The 23,306-nt window shown below is 36.3% G+C and overlaps 6 protein-coding genes and 1 non-coding gene across 8 annotated transcripts in view; 6 read left to right on the plus strand and 1 right to left on the minus strand.

The window, feature by feature from the left end:
- Nucleotides 1-2,657, minus strand: part of LOC18008166 (protein LAZ1 homolog 1) — a 3,287-nt gene extending 630 nt beyond the window's left edge. Inside the window, exons 1-8 of the mRNA XM_006390051.2 lie at nt 2,469-2,657; nt 1,880-2,268; nt 1,658-1,714; nt 1,435-1,543; nt 840-1,024; nt 667-755; nt 298-553; nt 1-208 (exon numbers count right to left, since the gene is read on the minus strand). The exon at nt 1-208 is cut by the window's left edge and continues 36 nt beyond it. Coding sequence (XP_006390113.2) covers nt 1-208; nt 298-553; nt 667-755; nt 840-1,024; nt 1,435-1,543; nt 1,658-1,714; nt 1,880-2,095 — 1,120 coding nt within the window. The 5' untranslated portion in view covers nt 2,096-2,268; nt 2,469-2,657. The remainder of the gene's footprint in view (nt 209-297; nt 554-666; nt 756-839; nt 1,025-1,434; nt 1,544-1,657; nt 1,715-1,879; nt 2,269-2,468) is intronic.
- A 1,043-nt stretch (nt 2,658-3,700) lies between these two features.
- LOC18008264 (sugar transport protein 14) lies at nt 3,701-5,770 on the plus strand. The gene is made up of 4 exons (XM_006390052.1): nt 3,701-3,824; nt 4,221-4,543; nt 4,630-5,259; nt 5,348-5,770. Exons 1-4 carry the CDS (start codon nt 3,701-3,703, stop codon nt 5,768-5,770), a joined length of 1,500 nt encoding a protein of 499 aa, XP_006390114.1.
- A 5,279-nt stretch (nt 5,771-11,049) lies between these two features.
- LOC18009229 (ethylene-responsive transcription factor ERF037) lies at nt 11,050-11,910 on the plus strand. Its single transcript, XM_006390053.2, has one exon. It carries the CDS (start codon nt 11,119-11,121, stop codon nt 11,842-11,844), a length of 726 nt encoding a protein of 241 aa, XP_006390115.1. The 5' UTR covers nt 11,050-11,118; the 3' UTR covers nt 11,845-11,910.
- Nucleotides 11,911-14,625: 2,715 nt separating this feature from the next.
- Nucleotides 14,626-14,707, plus strand: TRNAS-GCU. The gene has a single exon. It is a non-coding gene; the product is annotated as a tRNA-Ser (tRNA).
- A 107-nt stretch (nt 14,708-14,814) lies between these two features.
- Nucleotides 14,815-17,369, plus strand: LOC18007919 (SNW/SKI-interacting protein). Of its 2 annotated transcripts, none has more exons than XM_024156488.1 (2): nt 14,815-14,972; nt 15,121-17,369. In XM_024156488.1, exon 2 carries the CDS (start codon nt 15,316-15,318, stop codon nt 17,152-17,154), a length of 1,839 nt encoding a protein of 612 aa, XP_024012256.1. In that variant the 5' UTR covers nt 14,815-14,972; nt 15,121-15,315; the 3' UTR covers nt 17,155-17,369. The 2 variants fall into 2 exon arrangements, with proteins under 2 accessions (XP_024012256.1, XP_006390116.1); XM_006390054.2 differs by having other exon boundaries at nt 15,278-17,369.
- A 13-nt stretch (nt 17,370-17,382) lies between these two features.
- On the plus strand, nt 17,383-18,935 carry LOC18008413 (pentatricopeptide repeat-containing protein At1g77170, mitochondrial). The gene has a single exon (XM_006390056.2). The coding sequence runs from the start codon at nt 17,405-17,407 to the stop codon at nt 18,833-18,835; it is 1,431 nt and encodes a 476-aa protein (XP_006390118.1). The 5' UTR covers nt 17,383-17,404; the 3' UTR covers nt 18,836-18,935.
- A 1,695-nt stretch (nt 18,936-20,630) lies between these two features.
- LOC18008602 lies at nt 20,631-22,021 on the plus strand. The gene is made up of 3 exons (XM_006390057.2): nt 20,631-20,858; nt 20,951-21,152; nt 21,305-22,021. The coding sequence occupies exons 1-3, from the start codon at nt 20,745-20,747 to the stop codon at nt 21,742-21,744; spliced, it is 756 nt and encodes a 251-aa protein (XP_006390119.1). The 5' UTR covers nt 20,631-20,744; the 3' UTR covers nt 21,745-22,021.
- The last annotated feature ends 1,285 nt before the right edge of the window (nt 22,022-23,306 follow it).

The following is a 23,306-nucleotide window of genomic DNA, read 5'->3' on the forward strand; positions in this document are numbered from 1 at the left end:
GTGGGAAATTCAAGCGTTTGTCTATCTCATCATGTCTACCATACCGCATTCTAGTTGTTCTTTCACTGTCTTTAACCTCTTCTGGGTCAGGAGGTGTATCTAAAGAGGCATAATCTGACATTACTGCTACATTACGGACACATCTTTCTCCACGCTTGTAAGGCGCTGCTGGAAAGACATATAGATGAACCACAGCAGCAATACCCATCTGTCAAAAAACATTACATTCTAAGTTGACAAACTCACACCAATCCAACTGTGGATACATAAAGCATGGATTGGTCTTATAAAAATTACCTCAATACAGATGATGTAATCTTGTATTCGCGTTTTCAGTTCCTTGGCCAAAGAGCCTTTGAAAAGTCCCATCGAGAAGAGGAATGCAACAACAATACCTTGCCACCAGGTGAGGAACACAATGGACTTAAATGTTAGGAACTTGGCCAGTGGTTTAATGGGTGCTAACTTATCTTTGATGACACCATAGAACTGTACAAGGCAATACAATGCCCATGTTTGACTGAAATTGAGCACTACAGCCAGATATGGATATCTGAAATGAAACAAATATTCATATATCAGATGCTTCGTCGGAGACCACGTTAGAATCAAGATATATCAAAGAGCACACACATATTAACAAAACCCAGGGAAACAAGAGATTACCCATAATTCCATGCAAACTTTCCTTCTCCATAAACCCCAAAGGCTTCAAGGATCATTGCTAATAGAGCACAAATCATTTTCAATATCATCTGCAGCAGAATTTTTTTTTTATGTCATTTGAAACACAAATACATCATAGACCATAGTCCAGATAAATTTATGACAGTACATACATATTGAACGATGCCAATTTTCACAGCATGATAAAACTGGGGACCAAGATTCCAATCTCTCAGGAAGCAGTTCATTGGAAAGGGATGCTCTACAACTCCATAAGAACATGTGCCTTCTAGAAGAGGAGTGCTCTGGGTGATAACTGTCTGCTGTTCCATGAATTCAATTGTACGTTCTTCTCCATCTGCGGATACAGAGATCAGAAAATGACTTGTAAATTCTAACTGGGAAATAATCAAGAGGCAAAAGATGATATTTTGCAAGTGAATAGAGCATCTGAGCCATAAGTCTTCAACAATCAGCGATTTCCAAAAATGTTTTTTCTTTCTTCTTCTTCTCATGCAGAATCTCCCGTTGCATCCCAAGTAAGGGGAATTCATCATTTTTCCACAGAAAAAATTCAGCTCAATCACATACTACATACCACCCATAATTACTTTAAATCTCAATCAAGCCACTATATAACATGAATAAATTACTCTGAATATATAAACTATTCCCTTCTGGTGAATTGTCAACCACTTGTTTGTTTAAAGCCTAAAAATCAGTTTTCAGAGACTAAGAAGCTAACTGTTGAAGATTAAACAGGATTACCTAGGCAAGCTATCAAATATCTCTCAAAGCAGTAGAGCGCAAAAGCTTCATAACAATCCCGAATCACCTCGCAGTTGAAAGCTGCCTCTGAGTTCACCAAAGACAAAAACTGCCCAACAAAATTATAAAGCACGCTGAATTAGGATAATTGAAAATATGAATCTTAGAGGAAATTGCACTAAAAATTTGGGAATAACAAATATAGTAACTTATTAAACCATACCGATTCCAGGGCATAAACAGGGACCATGAGAATAAGTCCAATAAGAAATTTCTGTTCCTGTAACAAAATAAAGTCAAGAGTTATGCTTTCCTACAGGTAGTGATGTTATCAATCGACTACAGCAAGGTCTCCAAACTGCAGATCGTGAGTGAACGTTAATACAAATGAATCAATATCATTACTACGAGAAAGAGACCAAGAGTTTAGGAAGTGATAACAAACCTCAGGCTGATTATAAGAAGCTAGGTGCTCAAAGATAAGATACATAGGGAGGACGATGGCAACAACCACGAATACACTGGCACTTAAGATTGGCCAAGTGAAGGATGTTCCAGTATCAACACCGAGATTAGGACGCCACATTATCCCGAATCTACTTGACGACTCTCCCATGGAGATAATATAGAACAGAGAGCAGAGGATTCCCCTCCACTCCATTTACACACAGTGAAAGGAAGAAGCAATCTTCACATCAAGCAAGATAATACTTTTCCCATCCACGGCTCATAGATACCAATCCCAAAGTCAGTGTGATCTAGCTATGACAATAGCAGTGATGACCCTTGTGATTTGCAGAGAGAAAAATTGATTTGGGAGAGAAGAGAAGAAAGCTGCATTACGAGTAACAACGACATCGATTAGGTTATGTTATGATAAAATCGGAAACTTCGGAAACCAAAATGTCTGAGACACAAGAAAAGCTAAATTACGATGACACGAATTCCTTGATCTGAGTCGTCTTTATCAGATTACTTTTCCAATGAAGGAACAAGAGTTAAAAACAAGAATCAAAAAGCTAAATCATCCATACCCAGCAAAACGAACGATTTCGCAAAACCCTAAATCACCGACTCCATAAAGACGATACAATGAGAAATTGCACTCATAGGAGTATGAATCCCCGAATCAATTCCGTTATCCAGAAAGAACAAACCCTGAGTCTCAGTGCCTTCGAATTTGCTTGTATCAAAAAAAAAAAAAGGAAATTCAACAAAAATCGAGCCTGATATTTTTTTTTTTCTTTCTTTTTTCTATCTCGAGTTTTTGGCTCTTTTAAATAATTCTGATTTTCCGCGTGGAAGAAGAGAAAGCGTCTAAAAAGGAAAAATTCTCCCCTTTTGTGCTTTGCCGGTTGTGGCAAGCTAAACCCCTTCCCAAAGCACACTTTCTACGACTCTAATTTACATTTACTGACGTATTTATTCCAATTGTTACTTAATTTACTTGATTTTATTGTTTTTATTAGTGAATGAATGTTCTGAAAATTAAATCAACTTACTTAGAACCCCAATATCAGCAAAAGAAAACTCATACTCTAATCTAAGATCAACGTTTGGTATTTAGACTTTATTCTTGCTCTTAGATTTGTAAATATTTTTGATCGGATATACACATTTATTTGTATGAAGAAAATATTCTATCTTCTACAACAAATAAATAAATAAAACTTATTGATTACCGATTAACCAACCACCATGCACTAATTAAGAATGATGAAGTCAAAAGTATCTCCTTAAAAAATGGGATGAAGGAAAGAGATCAAGTCGAAGTATATTTCTGCTAATAGCCTAATATCCAACAACCTTTAACTTATATCTCTTAAAGCTTTGATTATAATCACTACTAGTAGTTCGCAACACTCGATCATAGATACAAAATGATATAGTTTATTAACCATCAATATGGAGGACACGTGGACAGCTGAGATGAGTGGAGCTAGCTCAGCGTAACAAACCAAATAAACATACTATATCATGGACATGTCGATTACATTTTCATTCATACAGAAAAGTAGTTGCAATTTCTATTTTCTTCTTCTTCGAAACTCTCTGTACTCAGTTGTATCGGATTGCATCTTGAGCTCAGGAATCTTTCTTCCGTTTAGATTTCTTGATCAGGTGTGTGGAGATTTTGTTTTATGAATACTAATCTTTCTTTTCCATTTTCATTTTCTTCAAAGTGAACTCTCTAATCAGTTTCTATAAAAAGAAAAAAAAATTGATCGATCAGAAGTTTTTTCCTTTTCGATTCAAGCTAACAGACATGGCCGGTGGAGCCCTAAAGAGAGCTCATCTCTATGAGCATCGAATCACTGGTTACTTCATATTCGCTTGCGTCGTTGGATCCATGGGAGGCTCTCTCTTCGGCTATGATCTCGGAGTTTCTGGTAGCTCTCCTCTCTCTCTCGATCTGTGTTTATCTAATATCAATCTAAAACACGGATTCCGAAGCTCTCAAGTCTTGTTACTCAATAGGATCAGCTTCAGTTTTGTACAATTTCCCTTGTTTAAACTCCAGAGTTTACTTTCTTGTAACTCAATAAAAACCTAGAGTGTTCTCTGACTCTCTGATTTTTTTATTTTTCCTGAGATTTCTTGATCTGGATTTGTCCGATGTTACCCCAAAACTCTCATTTCGAAATTCTCCTCTCTGATTAGGGTCAGCTTCAGTTTTGTTAAATGTCTGCTGCTTAAGCTCCAAATTTTTAACTTTCTTGTGACTCAAGAAACCTACCTATGCAAGATTCATTGCTCATTTCTTTCTTCTTTCTTGTCAAACGCAGGTGGTGTTACATCAATGGACGATTTCTTGATAGAGTTCTTCCCAGGAATCTACAAAAGAAAACAGATGCATTTGAACGAAACAGATTACTGCAAATACGACAATCAAATCCTCACACTCTTCACCTCCTCTCTCTACTTCTCCGGTTTAATCTCAACTTTCGGAGCCTCTTATGTCACCAGAATCCACGGTCGAAGAGGAAGCATCCTCGTCGGATCCATAAGCTTCTTCCTCGGCGGAGTCGTCAACGCCGCCGCCAAAAACATCATCATGTTAATCCTCGGTCGAATCTTCCTCGGCATAGGCATTGGATTCGGAAACCAGGCAAAACTCAAAATAAACATATACTCTCAACTCTAAACCGGATTTACGTCTAACCATTGGTTTAACTTCTGTGTTTGCTTTCACAGCCGGTTCCGTTATACCTCTCGGAGATGGCTCCAGCAAAGATTCGAGGAACCGTGAATCAGCTTTTCCAGCTAACAACTTGCATCGGCATTTTAGTAGCTAATTTGATAAACTACAAAACAGAGCAAATCCATCCATGGGGATGGAGACTCTCTCTTGGCCTAGCCGTGGTACCAGCTACACTCATGTTCCTCGGTGGGCTCGTCTTACCGGAGACACCCAACAGTCTCGTCGAACAAGGGAAGCTCGAGGAAGCTAAATCCGTACTGATCAAAGTTCGTGGCACAAACAATATCGAAGCTGAGTTTCAAGATCTTCTTGAAGCTAGTGAAGCTGCAAGAGCCGTGAAGCATCCGTTTAGGAATCTTCTTGCTCGGAGGAATAGACCACAGCTAGTGATTGGAGCGGTTGGGCTCCCTGCGTTTCAGCAGCTAACCGGGATGAATTCGATTTTGTTTTATGCTCCGGTTATGTTTCAGAGCTTAGGGTTTGGTGGTTCAGCCTCGCTTATCTCGTCCACGATCACAAACGCTGCGCTTGTTGTCGCGGCAATCATGTCTATGTATTCGGCTGATAAATTCGGAAGAAGGTTTCTTCTTCTTGAAGCTAGCGTCGAGATGTTCTGTTACATGGTAACTTTTCTTAGAAATCCAAGTAACGTGCGATACAAGCTAGGTCTCAAAGAACTAAAACCCTAAAAATGTTCATTTTTTTTCGCAGGTTGTAGTAGGAGTAACACTAGCCTTGAATCTTGGGGAAGGCAAAGAGCTACCACAATCGCTCGGTTTGATTCTTGTGGTGCTTATATGTTTGTTTGTATTGGCGTACGGTCGGTCATGGGGGCCAATGGGATGGTTAGTTCCAAGCGAGCTTTTCCCTTTAGAGACTCGATCGTCAGGTCAGAGCGTTGTGGTGTGCGTTAACCTTTTCTTCACGGCGCTTATCGCTCAGTGTTTCCTCGTTTCGCTGTGTCATCTCAAGTACGGAATATTCCTTTTATTCGCCGGACTTATCTTCGGGATGGGAAGCTTCGTTTACATTTTGTTGCCGGAGACGAAGCAGGTTCCGATTGAAGAGGTTTATCTTCTGTGGAGACAGCATTGGCTTTGGAAGAAATATGTCGATGATTATGATGAAAGATGAAGAAAAACAAAAATTAGGGGAAGTTTTTGGATCTTTTTAAGGGTTGAAAAGTTGACGATGGGATCTTCTTCCCTGACGAAAGGAAGAATTGTATTTGGAAAAATATAGGAAAGAAGATCATTTTCTGGTATTTTTTGCGTGATAATGTCAAGTCATTGTGCTATCAAAACCTATGAGATATTTAAACTTCAAGAAGTTTTAAAGTTGTAGGATATGTTAATTTGAGTTATACATATATATATCTTATTATATCTAATGCATACACTGATCAAATGTCTAAACAAAAACAAAAGTTCATTTTATCAATAGCTTTTAATTTAAAATAAATTGTACAGTTGTAATTAATCAGAATGTTGCATACGATTCAGAAACAAAATAAACCTTTCCAGAACTAAGAATGTGCTGAGCTCAAAGAAATAGAACTAGGTTTGTTGGCAGGGCCGTACCTATCTCAGAAAATTAGAAACTTTGGTCTACGGGCTTTTTTTTTAAAAAAAAAAAGAAAAATATGCTTAAGTTTTTCTGATTATAGTAACAAACACAATTTCTGATTATAGTAATATTATAGTTATAATATTACTATAATAAGAAACTTTGGCATACGGGTCTTTTAAAGTTTCTAAAAACATAATGCTCAATTTTTCTGATTATAGTAATAAATATAATATTTTTAAAAACTTTGAAAATATTATAAATTATTACTATTAAAAACGGATATAATAAAAATTATGTAACTAACCCATTAATCTTTTTCGCACATATCATATTCACAGTCATTTTACCATTCTTTTTTTTTTTACAATAAAACATTACATTTATATTAGTTTATTTTTTAGCCAAAAAATTATATTAAATTTTTAGTGTAGTATTATATTATTTGAAATAACGATGACTATTATTTTAACAAAAATAATTTTTTATATACCACTTCGGGTCTGCACAACTCTGGGCATGAACCTCTGGGCATGACCTTGTCTCTAGCCATTGTACTTTAAAATTTTGATTAGATTATTCTTCGTGTCCAATTTACCATATATTAATCTGCGCTCTCTTTGGTTGTATGTATATTTATACATTGTTTCTGAAACAACTTTTCTAACGTGCTATAATTCTATAAATAAAGATATGCACAAGAAATAATTAGAAGAAGAAGGAGAAAAAAAGGCAAGGAGAGCAAATCAGTTGTGAGCCGTAATGGGTGTTCTGTCTCTGCTCCTCTGTTTTGTCTTAACATGCTTCCTTTTCTTATTCTTCTTCATCACTATAAAAGCTGCCAGTGTTTAGAAACATATTCCAAGTCAGATGCAGTCCTCATCGTTTGCTTGCCGCTCTCTAGAAAACTTTTGGACCAAGAATGGGTCTAAAGCTTGGAAGTTTAATTACAATTGTATTATATCTTCACCGGAAGTGGCAAAAGAGGCACTAAAGACACACGAGCTTTTTCTTATCTGCCCGCGAACCTTTAACGATCTGGTTCGAGTCTTTGATCACCATGAGTTTTCTGTTGCATGGGGTCCTCCCTCAGCTCGTCATATATAAAGTACTATATATTGTAGTCAATACACTAATATCTCCGGCATTAAAGTTTCATTAGTACAACCGTTTCAGAAGACAATTGTTATCTTAGTACTATCGTTGTGCCAAAAAAAAAGATAAATTATATCTTTAGTACCATCAAAAGTACAAATTATAATTATCGTTGTGATGGACATATTCTATTTTAAAGAAGTACTTATGTGAGAATGATATGTGCCGAAAGAATATGTATAAAGGTGGCGCGAAGATTGATGATTTGATGTTGATACAATTGTAAAAATTCCATGATTTTACATATTAAAATTGGCTTTCGTAATTGGAATTTCTGTAAGTATATTCACGATATTGAGTTTTAGATTTCGGCCCTGTATAACTAATTCACATGTTAGTTTTGCAAAATAAGTATGTTTTTTTTTAATCAAAAGATATGTTCACTCCTAAGTTTAACTACTCTAACTGATCCAAACATCTATGTGTACTTATATATATATATATATATATATTTATTCATTTATCATTTATATGTGAGGTTACGACTTAAATCACTTGAATAAATTTCGTTATATATTCAACCAAAATATATTCTTTGAATCATTTATATGTGAGGTCAAGCAAATAAATAATTTACTCAATTAGTCAGAAGTTGAAAGAATTCTATATTAAGTCAGTGTGCAAACACGAATGCACACTTTTTATGCATCAATGTACAACACTCTACCACACACACACACACACACAAAAATGAATGTACAACAATATTTAGTGTAGAGGGTTGTGTAGTGGTTACTGGTTAGGTGTGTGCCGGTTTATAATTATAGCAACCGTGACAAGCGAAAAAGGACAGGGAGATTATGTACTGAATTGTTGCAACTGTGTGGTCAATTTTACGAAAGTTGGAAAATTTAGGGGTCCAAATATTTCTCTATAGCCCACAATTAACCAACCTTTTATTCTTGTAGGCTCAAACTGGTCCCAGCCCATTCATTGTTCTCACCTACTAACAAATTGTTGAATACGTTTTACAGGAACAAATTTGTTTCCCATCTACTGTATCCCACCCATCTACTGTATGTTGTATAACATATAAATTACCATAGATGCTCAAATATTTATTTATATGTTATCGTTTTACACAACTAATGGAATTAATCTGAGTCTCGTTCATTAACTAATGTGAAGTTTATCACAAAATTTTCTCGAATCAAAACCTAAAGTCGTTTTACAAAATTAAAGGAATTAAAGGAACTATATTTCGTTACTCGTAACCAATATTTTGCTGACGATATTATCTAAGCCATGCACTACGTGGTAACGAATTTAACTAATGACCTATGCAGCTAGCTATATATATGTGTGCGTTTATATTTTTAATTGGGCATGGATTCGTGAAATTTATGCAAACAAAAACAATGAAAAGTGAAAGACCTTTTATCCAAAAAAACAATGAAAAGTGAATAGAAATTTTAGAACATACAGAAAACGGACAGATCGATTATCAGCATAAACATATATAGGATAATGCTGCGTCACACGCGCGCACACACTAACGTTTATATATTCTTCTTCCAAAAATATCACAATTATTAAGTGCGAGGAATGGATGCTGTTGGATTTTCATAATGGCAATTCACACATCTTTATTTTATACTGAAAAAAAAAGAAGAATTCATTACGCAATTGATGGTAGCATGGAAACCCTAATCTTATGCACGAGGTACGCCATGTTATTAATTTCTAATTTCAAGGCAACTTATATTTATTTAAAACTATTTTACTCATAGTAAAATTGCATATTATATCAAATTTTAAAAACTAGCTGAATTTTATTCGAACACCGGCGACGTTTAAGAAAACTGTTCATCATGATTTGATATTTGTCATGAGGAGTTTATGGGTCTATGCCCGGGATTGCTTAGTTAACTGGTATATTAACACAATAAACAATTAGTTAAAAATATTATATAATTATTCGTTTATTTTCTTGGTATAATATACTTTTTATTTCACTTTCGTCAGCTTTCCTGCCACATTTTTTTTTCTGGCAAATCCTTCCCCGTTTTGTTTAATATCAATTCAATATATATAATTTAGAAACTAGCTAGCTGGTAGCGTAAGGATTAAATAACTCCGTCAACACAATCTATGAAGGTTAGCTTTTGAATATCAGCAGTATTCATACTTGGATATAGACCCGAACACTACCTAGAAATACTTCAAAATTTTAAAATATACTACTAGTTTACACCTGCGTTCTTATTCAATTAACCATCATAAACTAAAATAAACATAAATAGACTCATAAATAGTTGTCTGAAAAAATACTATATGACATTTATTTTCGTTGATAAGAAAACGCCAAAACGGCATGCTTCTATTTCTCAAGAATTTTTAGCTAGCAATCAGTCAATACAATTAGAATGGCTAAGTTGTAGCATTAATATCCAAATACACTCAAATGAAAATGATACTCTCAGGTACTAAAACGTCACGATCGATCAAATCAATTACCAACAAAAAAAAGTAGTAGTAGAAAAAATCGAAATGGTGAAATGTGTTGAATAACGGTATAAGTGTGGTAAATGAACATTAAATATCGAATGTATGGAAGAAATGATGATAATATAAATAAAATCAAAATGAAAATAGAAACTCGGGAGATAAAAATAAAGGCATGTGGGAAGGGTGTTGACAGTTGTCAGAAATGCCATGCTGAGATGGGGCAAAGAGCCTTCACTCCTTGTGGGTCTCTTTAATTATCTCTTTTCCTCTTCCCTTCCTTCTAATTATTGTATCTTTTTTTTTCTTCTACCATAACAGTAAATTATACTCTATGATCTGCTTATTAGCAATTTTTTCCCAATTTAAAACCCAAAAAATCCGAGTTTCTAGACGAGAGAATTCATATTATACTACATACAGTATGCCATTGATAAGTATCGATATAATTATTTTCTTTATAAAATTAATACTCTTGCATCAGAAACAGAAAGCCATCAGATGGTAGGAAAGGTGCAAGCAACTAAGCATCAATGGCGAATGAAAAAAGATCAAACATACTATGTGTTGTGTTGTGTAGTACTTCATATAGGATAGTATATTGATAGTATGATGAAAGCTTTAATTCTCGGTTCGAATTATAGGGTTTGGAGAACTCGTTTTCCCACCGAAAGACATTCATTTCTACATGACAAACAAATATATAGAAATTAATGTTTTCCACCGAAAGACATTCATTTCTACATTTCTATTTTCGTCTCCCCATATATTATAAGTATACACTATTTCAAAATATTAGCATTCATTTAAATTGAAAAAAAATCTAGCTAATGCATGTATATCAACAGCACGTAATGGATTAAATTCCTATAGTAATATAGTTTATAGTTTACATGTATATATATTTTTAATTATAATTAGTTTACGCATATTCGTGATTTTAGTTTTATCCTTACAATTCTCCCTCTTCTATTGTTCTATTCCAAAAAGAATTTTATGACCATATATTGAAATAATGAAGTTCATCCATGGGCCATGCATAGGTTATCACGTCGAAAAGATAATTAAACATACTTACTTGCCGAATGTGAAATACTAACATTAAATAAAAGGGGGTCATTTTCACATATATATATTGGCGTAATGTGAACACACCTGTCATCATAAGTAAGCGATCCACTGTCCTTTTCTAACCAACTTCAACATTTTCACTTCAATACTTAAAAACTCTCTCCTTCTCTCTCTCTCTCTCTAGTCTTTATATAAACCCTACGTACGTACTCTCATCACACTCACTGCGTCAAACCCACGTGTCAATGACCGAGTCCTCCATCTCCTCCCTCAAACAATCGTCTCCGGTACTAGACGAGGATCATCACCACCAACATCAACCCAGCAAGAAACGGGTTAGATCCGACCCGGGTTACCGAGGCGTCCGGATGCGAACGTGGGGCAAGTGGGTTTCCGAGATCCGTGAGCCACGCAAGAAGAGCCGAATCTGGCTCGGCACTTTCTCCACGGCGGAGATGGCGGCGCGTGCTCACGATGCGGCTGCTCTCACCATCAAAGGAACCTCCGCCGTCCTCAACTTCCCGGAGCTCGCCACCTACCTTCCCCGTCCAGCTTCGTCTTCTCCACGTGACGTTCAAGCCGCCGCCGCCGTAGCCGCCGCCATGGACTTCTCCTCCTCCTCCTCCGCCGTCGTGATCTCTGACTCCGAGCACACCGCCGTCGTCACGGAGGCGCATTTATCTTCTTCGTCGAGCTACTCGACGTCTACGTCGTCTTCGTCGTTGTCACCGTCGAGCGAAGAAGCTGCGTCGTCGACGGCGGAAGAACTGAGCGAGATAGTCGAGTTACCGAGTCTAGAGACGAGTTACGATGAGTCTTGGAGCGAGTTCGTGTACGTTGACTCGGCGTATCCACCTAGTCCGCCTTGGTATTTTAATAACTGTTATAGCTTTTATTACCACAGCGACGAAAATGGCACTTCGATGGGTGAACCTTTTGAGTCTTCCAATTTTTGCCCCCTTTTTCCTTAGTTTTCTTTTTTAATTTAATCCCTTCTTGTTTTAAAATTTCCTGTTTAATTAGCCTAGCTAATTTCTCTGAGGTTTATTTTATTATTGGATCCACAACAGAGTTTAATATACTCGATTAAACTTGAGTTTATCATATACTAATGTTTTTCATTTTTTTTAAAGTTTGATCGGATCTCCAAGAACTAAAGTTACAACAAATCACACTAGTAAGAACACGCCAATGTTTGACCCCCCCAAAAAAAAAGAACACGCCAATGTGATTGGACGATAACTACTTCTTCTGTTTTTGTAAATTCAGCAAAAGCATGCTTTTTAGGTGAATGTTTGGAAAACTAAACTATTTATATCAAAGGTTTGGTATCGGCTTATATACTTTAGTTTTGAATGTTTAATTAGTTTGTATAATTAATCAAAAATGTGGTCTCGGATGGTCTGTTAACTGACATATATGGAATCTTTTCAGCTTGGTATTTATTATCACCCTCCGAATTTATTTCACAAAATCTTCCTTGTTATAACGATTTAACCAACTCTGAAATCTGCGTCTAATCAATCAGAATTACAAATACAATAATACGACGCTTATAAAATACTCCTTTTGCGTCTCGCGCTTTTTATTCCCTGTTGGAAAACAATTAAAAAATCTCAAGGAAATTTCGTTAAAAAGGAAAAACTGAAGAATATTTTAAACACGAGGAGTAAAACTTTATTGTTTTGCCAAAACCAATCTTTGCAGGCTAAGCAACTAAGCAATGTTTACTCTTATTTGACTTTTTGCATTAGTCAGAATAATTAATGACTTGATTGTATTATCAATACAAAATATTTTTGTAAAATAGAATAATAATTTTAACGTGACACTTTTAATAAAACATATGGAGTAATAGTATAATACGTTACACGATGAATTTAATATTTTTATGTTTGAAAACTTCATTTTCATTTGCGAATCCAACCATGATGCAGATGCTTTTTATATTCGTTTTATAAAGAAATTCATTTGATGCAAAATCAATCAAACATTGCGTGAGTCTTCTCGACGAAAACAAAACATCAATCAACACCGCCTCATAAGGTGATTAAGTTAACATACATGATACATCTATTATAATCATCGTACATTGATTTAAACTAAGATTAGTTGTTACGTTAGGTGATTAGTAATGCATTTAACTATTCCGCAGGAAAAGGCCATTTGCCATTGGGATCCGCGGTCAACGGAGGTTCCACCCACGAGCACAGTCTTTAGTTATTTAATGTTCCCTCAAATATAGACGATCCTCTTAATTATTTTAATGGGATCCCAATTTACATGCTCTAATAATGTCTACAAGTTTTCTAAACCAATAGTACTATATATACTATGTTAGTATATGAATTATTATGCGTAAAAATCAGAAATAGAACTTTCTAAAAAATATCGCAACACCCAGAGCCGGCCCTGAGACCAAGCATAAGCTTGCAGCTTTATATTTTTGATATAATTTTTTTTTTAATCTGCGGCCCATTTTTTTTAGTTATAAAATTGTCTATTTTTTTAGTTATAAAACGTTTCATTTGTTATTTTAACTTACAGCCACTTAAAACTCAAAGCCGGCTCTAGCAAAACCATAAGAAACGATTACATGATCATTGATGACCCAAAAAAAAAAAAACCAAAGGAATGTATATTGTCCAAACTTGAAACCACTTATTTACGTTAGTAACTAATCTGAAAGGTGTGGAAGGCGGAAGCAATATCTCTTTGTTTCTCACAAAATATTCTACATAACGTAGAATTCTCTAGAAATATATATTAAAGTGTTTTCGTTAATCTGATTTTAATCACAATAGCTTTAACCTTATCGAACGCTTTAGCACCCTCAAATATTTCATTTAAGCCTACAACGATTCTACAGAAAAATGATAAAAATTTGTTTGCATATACATGATACTTCTTCACCATTTAAGCTTAAATTAATGTATCACAAATTCATGTGACATTTCAAATATGACGGGAGGACGGTTCCACTTGTATAAAAAATACCTCACATTTCAAGGTGTGTAATGCAAGGAAGTGCAATCAACAGAGCGTAAAATAAGTCAAACGGTCAACATCTTTGTCGCTTAGCTAAGCTTAACTCAAACACGCCAAGTTGAGAAAACGATGTCCGATATAGTTAACTACCTTTCCCTTCCAACAATTCCGTGCTCCCATATTAGGAATGTTAGAACATGTACATTAGAGGACTTTATTAAAAATTGCTTAAAATTATTGTAATATGTTTTTATAAACAATTTTTTATGTGCGAGTTCTAAAAATTCTTTTGCAAAGATCGATCCTAATTGTTTGGGTTACCTTTTCATTATTTTAACCTAAAATATTAATTAGCAATCCAAGAAAAAAAATGTTAGGAGCCCTCAATGGACATGGTCTTATATATAGGCTTAGAACTTAAAATCTCATGTGAACCTTTTGAGTTTTGAACGCTTATATATCCATCTTTACCTTCAATTCGATGAGCCTTCTAAAATTGATTATATATATTTCTTTTTGTTTTAATCAATGTTTAATGTTTTGTAGACCAAATATATGGTGATGTTAATTAACGAAAACATGGTTATGCCATTCTTGAGAAAACACATATAAAACTACTAGATTATTATCCTAGAAACTAGAGTTTAGTAACTTCTAAGAAAACTAGAGTTTAGTAGAAAATACTAACGTATTAATGCGAATTTTCGTTAAGAAAAGTAGAAAACTAAGTTATGTAAATATTTTGGGCAACTAAAAATCAACAAGACGCTTTGGCCGAGTGGTTAAGGCGTGTGCCTGCTAAGTACATGGGGTTTCCCCGCGAGAGTTCGAATCTCTCAGGCGTCGTATTTTTTCATAAGTTTTTTTTAGCCGACTTAAAAGAAAACCACTCTTATCCAACACTGCGTATAAAATAGTTGTTGTTTTTTTTTTTTTTTTTTTTAACCAACCCTAAAAGGCTTCGCAAGCCTGAATTTTTCTTTCGTTTCCCAGAAACAAGCTTCTCCTCCGTTCGTTGTTCTTCGTCGCTCTGCAAGAGCGCCGCATCGCACCGCGTCACGTTTTACATCTCTCAAAATCGCTCATACCTTCTGGTCAATTTCCTCTCAAGGTTAGCTTCTTCCATTATCTTCTTACACACACTTCTGCTTTTGCTTTCCTCTCTTGTAGTTTCGTTTTCTGCTGTTTTTTTTTTTTGTCTCTGTCAATCTCAAAGCTCATCGATTGTTAAATCCCTACTTGATTTCGTTCTATTGTAGATAATTCAATCCAGATTTAATCTGAATTAGTCGGGATCTAATCGTCGAGTTTTATCGCTAGAAACCCTAATTCCAGGGGATCTGTGCAATCTTACAGTTTGCTCACCATCATCTTCTGGTAAGTTCTGATTGGTATTGTACCTGTTCTTGTATGCAGGTTGCTGGAGTTAAATATCTGGGTGCGAGCATCTTACTATGACGACTCTTAAAGACATTCTACCTCCGGCCAAATCAACAACTACGACTTTATATGATCATACTAATGATCCATGGTTCAAAAACCGTTTCACTGAATCCGAGTCGGAAAAGTCCTCGGCTGTGGCTTTCAAAGCAGTTCCTGTTTACCTGAAACGTCAAGGTTTCCGTCCGAGGAATCCTGAGGACTTTGGAGATGGTGGTGCTTTCCCGGAGATTCATGTTGCTCAGTATCCTCTTGGAATGGGTAAGAACAAATCCAACAAGCCTGGTTCCAAGACTCTGCCTGTTACTGTGGATGCTCAGGGAAACGTGGTCTTTGACGCCATTGTGAGGCAGAATGAGAACTCGAAGAAGATTGTGTACTCTCAGCATAAGGATATTATCCCTAAGATACTGAAAAACGAGGGAGACTCGGATGAGGTTGTGGATGAAGAGGAGGAATTGCAGAAGCAGATTCAGGAGACTGCGGAAGAAACAAAAGCTGCCATTGAGAAGATTGTCAACGTGAGGCTGAGTGCAGCGCAGCCTACCAATGTACCTAGGCAATCAGGTGACTCGAAGTACATTAAATATAAGCCATCACAGCAATCTTCAGCGTTCAATTCCGGTGCGAAAGAGAGGATCATTAGGATGGTGGAGATGCCTCAAGATCCTCTTGATCCACCAAAGTTCAAGCACAAGAGAGTCCCAAAGGCGTCTGGCTCTCCGCCTGTTCCGGTCATGCATTCGCCGCCCAGGCCTGTTACCGTCAAGGACCAGCAAGACTGGAAAATCCCTCCTTGTATCTCCAACTGGAAAAATCCGAAAGGTTATACGATCCCTCTTGATAAACGTCTTGCTGCTGATGGAAGAGGCCTACAAGATGTTCAGATCAATGATAACTTTGCCAAGCTATCAGAGGCCCTCTATGTAGCTGAGCAGAAAGCTAGAGAGGCTGTTGCAATGCGGTCAAAGGTGCAAAAAGAGATGTCGATGAAGGAGAAGGAAAGAAAAGAGCAGGAACTGAGAGCCCTTGCCCAAAAAGCTCGTTCCGAAAGAACTGGTGGTGGTGCTGCTGCTGCGAGTATGCCTGTCTCATCTGACAGGGGTAGGAGTGAAAGTGTTGATCCAAGAGGTGATTACGACTATGACCGCGAGAGAGAAAGGGAAAGAGAGAGAGAGAGGGAAGGGCCGAGAGAGAGTAGAGAGGAAAGGGAAGAGCGGATTCAGAGGGAGAAGATCAGAGAAGAGCGTCGCAGGGAAAGAGAGAGGGAGAGAAGGTTGGAAGCTAAAGATGCTGCAATGGGGAAGAAGAGCAAGATCACCAGAGACAGAGACCGTGATATCAGTGAGAAAGTTGCTCTCGGAATGGCATCTACCGGAGGAAAAGGCGGTGAAGTTATGTACGATCAACGTCTGTTCAACCAAGAGAAAGGAATGGACTCTGGTTTCGCCACGGACGACCAATACAATGTATATGACAAAGGCTTGTTCACTGCACAAGCCACCCTTTCGACGCTGTACAAGCCAAAGAAGGATACTGATGAGGAAATGTACGGAAACGCAGACGAGCAGCTTGATAAGCTCAAGAACACTGAGAGGTTTAAACCAGACAAAGCTTTCACCGGTGCTTCCGAGAGGTCGGGTAAGAGAGAACGACCCGTTGAGTTTGAGAAGGAAGAGGATCCTTTCGGTCTTGACCGGTGGGTGCATGATTTGAAGAAAGGTAAGAAACCTCTGGACAAAATCGGGTCTGGAGGAACTATGAGAGCAAGTGGCGGTGGTGGTAGCTCGTCAAGGGATGATTATGGTGGTTCTGGTCGAACCAAGATCAATTTCGAACGTGGTGATCGTTAAAGTTATAAACTGCTCAGTAAAACTATCTTTGATTCAATAAAACTTCTTGTTTGGATCTATGGAAACAATTTGCTTTTGATGCAGTATTATGTTGTAGTGAATCTCTGAAACTTTTCGTAATATGCAATCTTTCAGCTTTCTCTATATTGGATCACATTAGTGTCACGAATTATTGTACTTAAGTTTTTGGTTTTAAAGGTTTACGAGTTTTGTTTCCATCTTTTTGTTGAAGGAGAAAAACCAAAGACACATGGTGTTCTTCTCTGGTCTTGGCTCCAGGCTTAATGGTGTTAAGAAAACAAATTACTTGACCATCTTTCACCGTTCGAATCACTCGATTACACCGGCCGCCATAGACGAACCATACGTCTCTATCTCATCTTCCTCGACTACGTCTCTTTCACCTGAAGACCGAAGCAAATTCTTAGCGACGCTGTTATCAAACTGCAACAGCCTCGCTCGTGTCCGTCGTATCCATGGTGATATTTTCCGTTCTCGCATCCTCGATGAAGATCGGATCGCTTTCTTATGGAACAACATCATGCGATCCTACGTACGCCATGGTTCTCCTCTCGATGCACTTCAAGTGTACCTCGGTATGGTGAGATCAAATGTTTCGCCGGATCGATACAGCCTTCCGATCGTAATCAAAGCCGCCGTTCAGATTCACGACCTTCCGATGGGAAAGCAGCTTCATTCCGTCGCCGTGAAGCTAGGGTTCGTCCGAGATGAGTTCTGCGAGAGTGGGTTCATAACGTTGTATTGCAAGGCAGGGAAGCTCAGGGATGCACGTAACCTGTTCGATGAAAATCCTGAGAGAAAGTTAGGATCTTGGAACGCCATCATCGCTGGGCTTAATCAGGCAGCGCGAGCCAACGAGGCTGTGGAAATGTTCGTCGAGATGAAAAGGAACGGATTTGAGCCGGACGATTTCACCATGGTGAGTGTGACGTCAGCTTGCGGAAGCTTAGGTAATCTGAGCTTGGCTTTTCAGCTGCACAGGTGCGTCCTAGAAGCTAAACCCGAGGAGAAATCCGACACGATGATGATGAATTCACTCATCGACGTGTATGGAAAATGTGGTCGCATGGATTTAGCGAGCCAAGTGTTCGACGAAATGCCACACAGAAACGTTGTCTCTTGGACCTCCATGATCATGGGTTATGCAGCTCACGGGAAAACGTTAGAGGCTTTAGAATGCTTCCGTGATATGAGAGACTCCAGTGTCAGACCAAACGGTGTCACATTCTTGGGAGTACTCAGTGCTTGCGTCCATGGAGGTCTTGTGGAGGAAGGGAAAACGTATTTCGCAATGATGAAGTCAGAGTTCGGTTTAGAACCGAGATTATCGCACTACGGATGCATAGTTGATCTACTGAGCCGGGATGGGCAGATTAAGGAGGCTAAGTTAGTGGTGGAAGGGATGCCAATGAAGCCTAGCGTGGTTGTTTGGGGTTGTTTGATGGGTGGGTGTGAGAAGTTTGGGGATGTTGAGATGGCTGAGTGGGTGGCTCAACACATGATTGAGCTCGAGCCTTGGAACGATGGTGTTTATGTGGTCTTGGCTAATGTGTATGCAACCAGAGGGATGTGGAAAGATGTTGAGAGAGTTAGGAAGATGATGCAGGACAAGAAGCTTGCTAAGATTCCTGCCTATAGCTATGCTTCGACCACGGTTTGAAAATCCGGTGCTTTTGAAACTTGTCTCTCTCCCTCCATCTTCAAACAATGTAACATCATAATTTGGTCTTCTTCTTTTGATAAAGAAATTTTAACTATAATTTTCCTTTCATTCATAGTTTTTTGAAGTTCAAAGACTCAAAGTCTTCACTCTTTCTTATGGCCTTTTTTCCCACATTTTATTGATAACTTTCTGGTTCTTTGTGTTTTTTTATGAGACTTTTTGTCGCTTGCTGAAAATAGAGCAGCGCTCGGGAAGACCCAAAATTTAAACTGAGATGTTGCCATGAAGGAATGTTTTCGACTTTTCGCAAAGTAGAAGGATTAAGGATTTAATTATGGATAAAATTTTCATTCATGGGCTCATGGCGGAAACCGAAATTTGCGGGCTTCGAGGCCTGTTAGCTGTTTAACAACAAGGTTTTTAATTGACTTTCAATTCAAAATTTCAATTAAAAAAAAAAGGATTACTTAAAAATGTGTATGAATTATACAAGTTACCCAACTTTTTTAATGTCCCTCTTGAAAATTTAAAATTTTTAGGTGACTAAATAGCATCTAAATAAGAAAGAGTCTAAATCATTGGATATTAGCTACCGTCACTCAGATTATAAACTTATACATATAATTATCTCAGAGAACCAATCATCATATATCATAATATTATGTAAAATATACACATGCATGTGTCACCTTCGTATAAGCCAAATCTATAAGAAGTTATAATATAGATTAGCCATCAAAACGGACAAATCTGACTATAAAGATTATTGCTTCCAAATATGTGACAACGAATTTCATCAAATTCTTTTATCATATGCTATGATGATCTAATAGTCATGGATAAAGTGTTGAAGATGAAATATTAAAGTCGTGTGGCTTTTGCATTTATCCTTTTAATTGCATTGTCATTAACAAAGAAAGATGAGTGCATGCATAGCTTGATCGGCAGATCGGTCCAAATTAAGCGAAAACAATATTATTTTTTATCTTCGTTAAAATTAATACGGATATCTCTGACTTGTAATCAATTATATATGAAAAAACAAACAAAAATTACATAAATTAACACTAATATTTCATATATTACTTAACCAACACATTGTAAAACTTTCTAAAACGAAAGTAACTATAATAACACGAATATTAGTAAAAATTCTATGGGTGTTAAAAATAACTAAATTATTTCTTCATCTTAAAATTACATATTACGCCATTTTCAATAACTTATTAAATTATTCATTTAAATGTTGAGATTAGACTATATATAAATATATATATATATATATATATTTGTAATTTTAGCTAAACCTTCATGCAGGTTATTATTTCCGACAGTCTAACTACATGTAGACGGAAAATCTGTTTTGCTGAATTAAAGTATTAAACCAAAGCATTTTAATTTCCCAAAGAAAAATTAGACTTAAATAAATTATCTTCAGAATGGTTTTATATAAAAGATAGTATACCGAGCTTCAAATATGTGTAATATACGACAAGTGGAAAGTGACATGAAACGACTTTTTCTACCGTCGCGTATGACATGAAAAGAAAAATTAATGAATTCAAAGAAAAATTTGTGTAAATAAGGAAAATCCCAATCTATCAAAGCACTCACGTTCAAAAATAAGATAAAGCATCAACAACAACAAACTTTTCAAAAAGAGAACGAATATTAAAATAATGCAAAATTAAAAAAAATGGATAAGGTTGTGTCACACTGCTTATTTACATATAGACTCAACTGTATGCTCAACCTTTGAAAGTCATTCTTGCACTTGCTCACTTCACAAATACAAAAAAAAAAGCTTATTCTCTCTCTACCCCAAAAAAAAAAAAACAGAAATCTGGCCAAAAAAAATATCAAAATAAAAAAGGAGAATCTGAAGAGAAAGGTGAGGATATTTGAGATGGGGAGTTTGGGAGAAGAAGATTTAGAGAAGCTTGTGATCGATTATATGGAATCTCCGATCAACGTCTCCGAGCATATGGACAAGTCTTCAAGAGCTCTTATCACTCTTCAGGTCTCTATCTATTTCTTGTTACTTTCATTAATGCATTTATCTACTTTTTTATTTCTTGATAAATATGAAATCTTTAATAAATATATTTACAGGAGATTATTGGGGAAAAAGGAGAAAAGGAGCAAGAAATGGAAGAGAAGATAAATGCGTTTATCAATAGAAGAAGATTATCATACGAAGGAGACGATGAGAAGAGAGATGTGATGAAAAAGATTGTTTCTAAGCTTAAATCTGACGGCTACGATGCTTCTATCTCTAGAACCTCATGGGACTCTTCTTTTGATCGCCGTGAAGGTGAATAATAACAAATCACAAAAAATGAAGAAAAAATGAAGAAATATTGTGATCAATCTTTTTGAAGACTTTTTCTCCTTAACTTTTCGGAAAATAGAGGAAGTCAAGTTTTTATTTATTTATATGTGGGTTTTGTGAAAATGTCACAACAGGGTGTCGAGTGTTTAGATGCACGAGGAAGTACGAGTACATTGAAGTCATGGTGCGCGACGGTGATGACGTAATCAAGCGTGTAATCATCGATCTTGATTTCAAATCACAGTTTGAGCTGGTGAAACAGACGAAAGCTTACAAAGACATGACTCAGATGCTTCCGACAATTTTCGTGGCGATGGAGGAGAGGCTCAAAAGAGTTGTTTCGTTGGTTTGTGGTGAGATGAAAAAGTCGATGAATGAAGAAGGTATGTCAAGACCGCCATGGAGGACTACGAGGTACATGCAAGCCAAGTGGCTCCCTGAAAATCGTCGAAGAGTCTCTGGCTCTAAGAGAGGATCTTGGTCTTTGTTTGATAATGGTGAAGATGGTGAAGCTGTTGGGACAACGAGTGGTGGTACTGGTTTGAAAACTACGTGTTGTTTTCCTATTTTCTGAGAGGATTGCGCTGCGTCTTTTTCCTTCGATTTATATATAAGAAAAAAGGTTAGAAATCGGGTTTTGAACATTAGTTCGTTTTTTTTTTGGGTTCGATATATATATATATATATATATATTAAAAAAAAGAGTTGAATATTAGTTCTTTTTGTTTGTTTGTTGCTTCGTATGATTGTTAAATTTTTTGGGGAGTGTTCAACAAAAATTGAAGAAGAAGTAGGGGTTGATCTGTCAGGTTTTTTTCTGCTGCTATATTGCATCTTCTACTTGTATCGATAGCCGATTTATGTATAAAAATAATATGTTTTTTTTGCCATAATCTAATTGTTGTCCATTTTAGTATCTAATGTTAGCTTTTTCTTGGTTCAAGATATTTGATTTTGATAATAGGATTGGACTACCTTACCTTTTTCTTGAATCGGTTATATTAGGTAGCCCCTACGGTTTTCTCCGGTTCAAGATTTTATTGTAGTGCTGCTCTTTATATTTGACAAAATTTGAATTACTGTGATGAAAAATTAAAACGACAGAATAATCGATTGATCGAATAACGGAAATTTAAATGCTGAAACATACTGTACTATCGTTTATTAAAAACGTACGTGAAAAGGTAACGAAACTGAGTTAGATCACATAAAAAATATTCCGTTGTTTTAAAAATACTAGCTTTGGAAATTTGTTGGCTAAACTCTGTCCGGATAATGAAATCAATCAATTCAATAAATTTAAATGCTCAGGACTCCAGCACTGACTTTTCATGAAATTCGGATGATTTAAGTTTAATTACATGAATATGCACTACATTAGCTGTTGAAAAATGTAGACTGGTTGCTTTTCCGATATATCTAAATCAGAATCATATGATTAGAACGATGAGGTGTATAAAACCCAGATAAAATATAATTTGCAAACTGTAATTAATCAATAACCATCCCATCACTCTCAACCATTAGTTTTTTTTTTTTTTTTTTTTGGTCGAAGCTCTCAACCATTAGTTAATAAGTAATCTCTCTTTTTTTGTCTTATCTATTTCGTCACGCTTTATTCTTTCGAGTTAACTCACAGTTATCTAAATTCAAAAAGTCAGATAACTAATTAACTAAGAAATTATGCATTGTCCTATAATTGAAATTAAATACGTTACTGAACTGAATAATAAATAAAGATAGAAGAAAATTTAGATGAAAGGAGAGAAGAAACAGAGAAAAAATCTAAATTTACAAAAAAAAAAAAAATTGAAATGGATAGTCAGAGACTGCTTAGGACTTAAGGCAAGTAAAGAAAGAGAAGGATGAAGAAATCTTCTCGAGCTCCTCAATTGTTTAACTAGTTTTATTACTGATATGACATTTTAATAAACTATAACGAAATTACAACAAGACGAATATTTCTTGAGATGGAACCGTGTTGAGTTGACTTTTAAAAAAACCTTCGTAATTTTAATCCAATTTGATACCAGTTATGGGGTTTGTAACGCATTCAAGGTGGCGGAAACATTTGATCACATACACACATATCTAAAATGCCGTTTAAAAATGAAATTTGTTCAAAATTGTTCGAAA

The sequence above is a fragment of the Eutrema salsugineum genome, unplaced genomic scaffold (assembly GCF_000478725.1).
Source record: "Eutrema salsugineum unplaced genomic scaffold, Eutsalg1_0 scaffold_9, whole genome shotgun sequence".
Taxonomy (NCBI): Eukaryota; Viridiplantae; Streptophyta; class Magnoliopsida; order Brassicales; family Brassicaceae; genus Eutrema; species Eutrema salsugineum.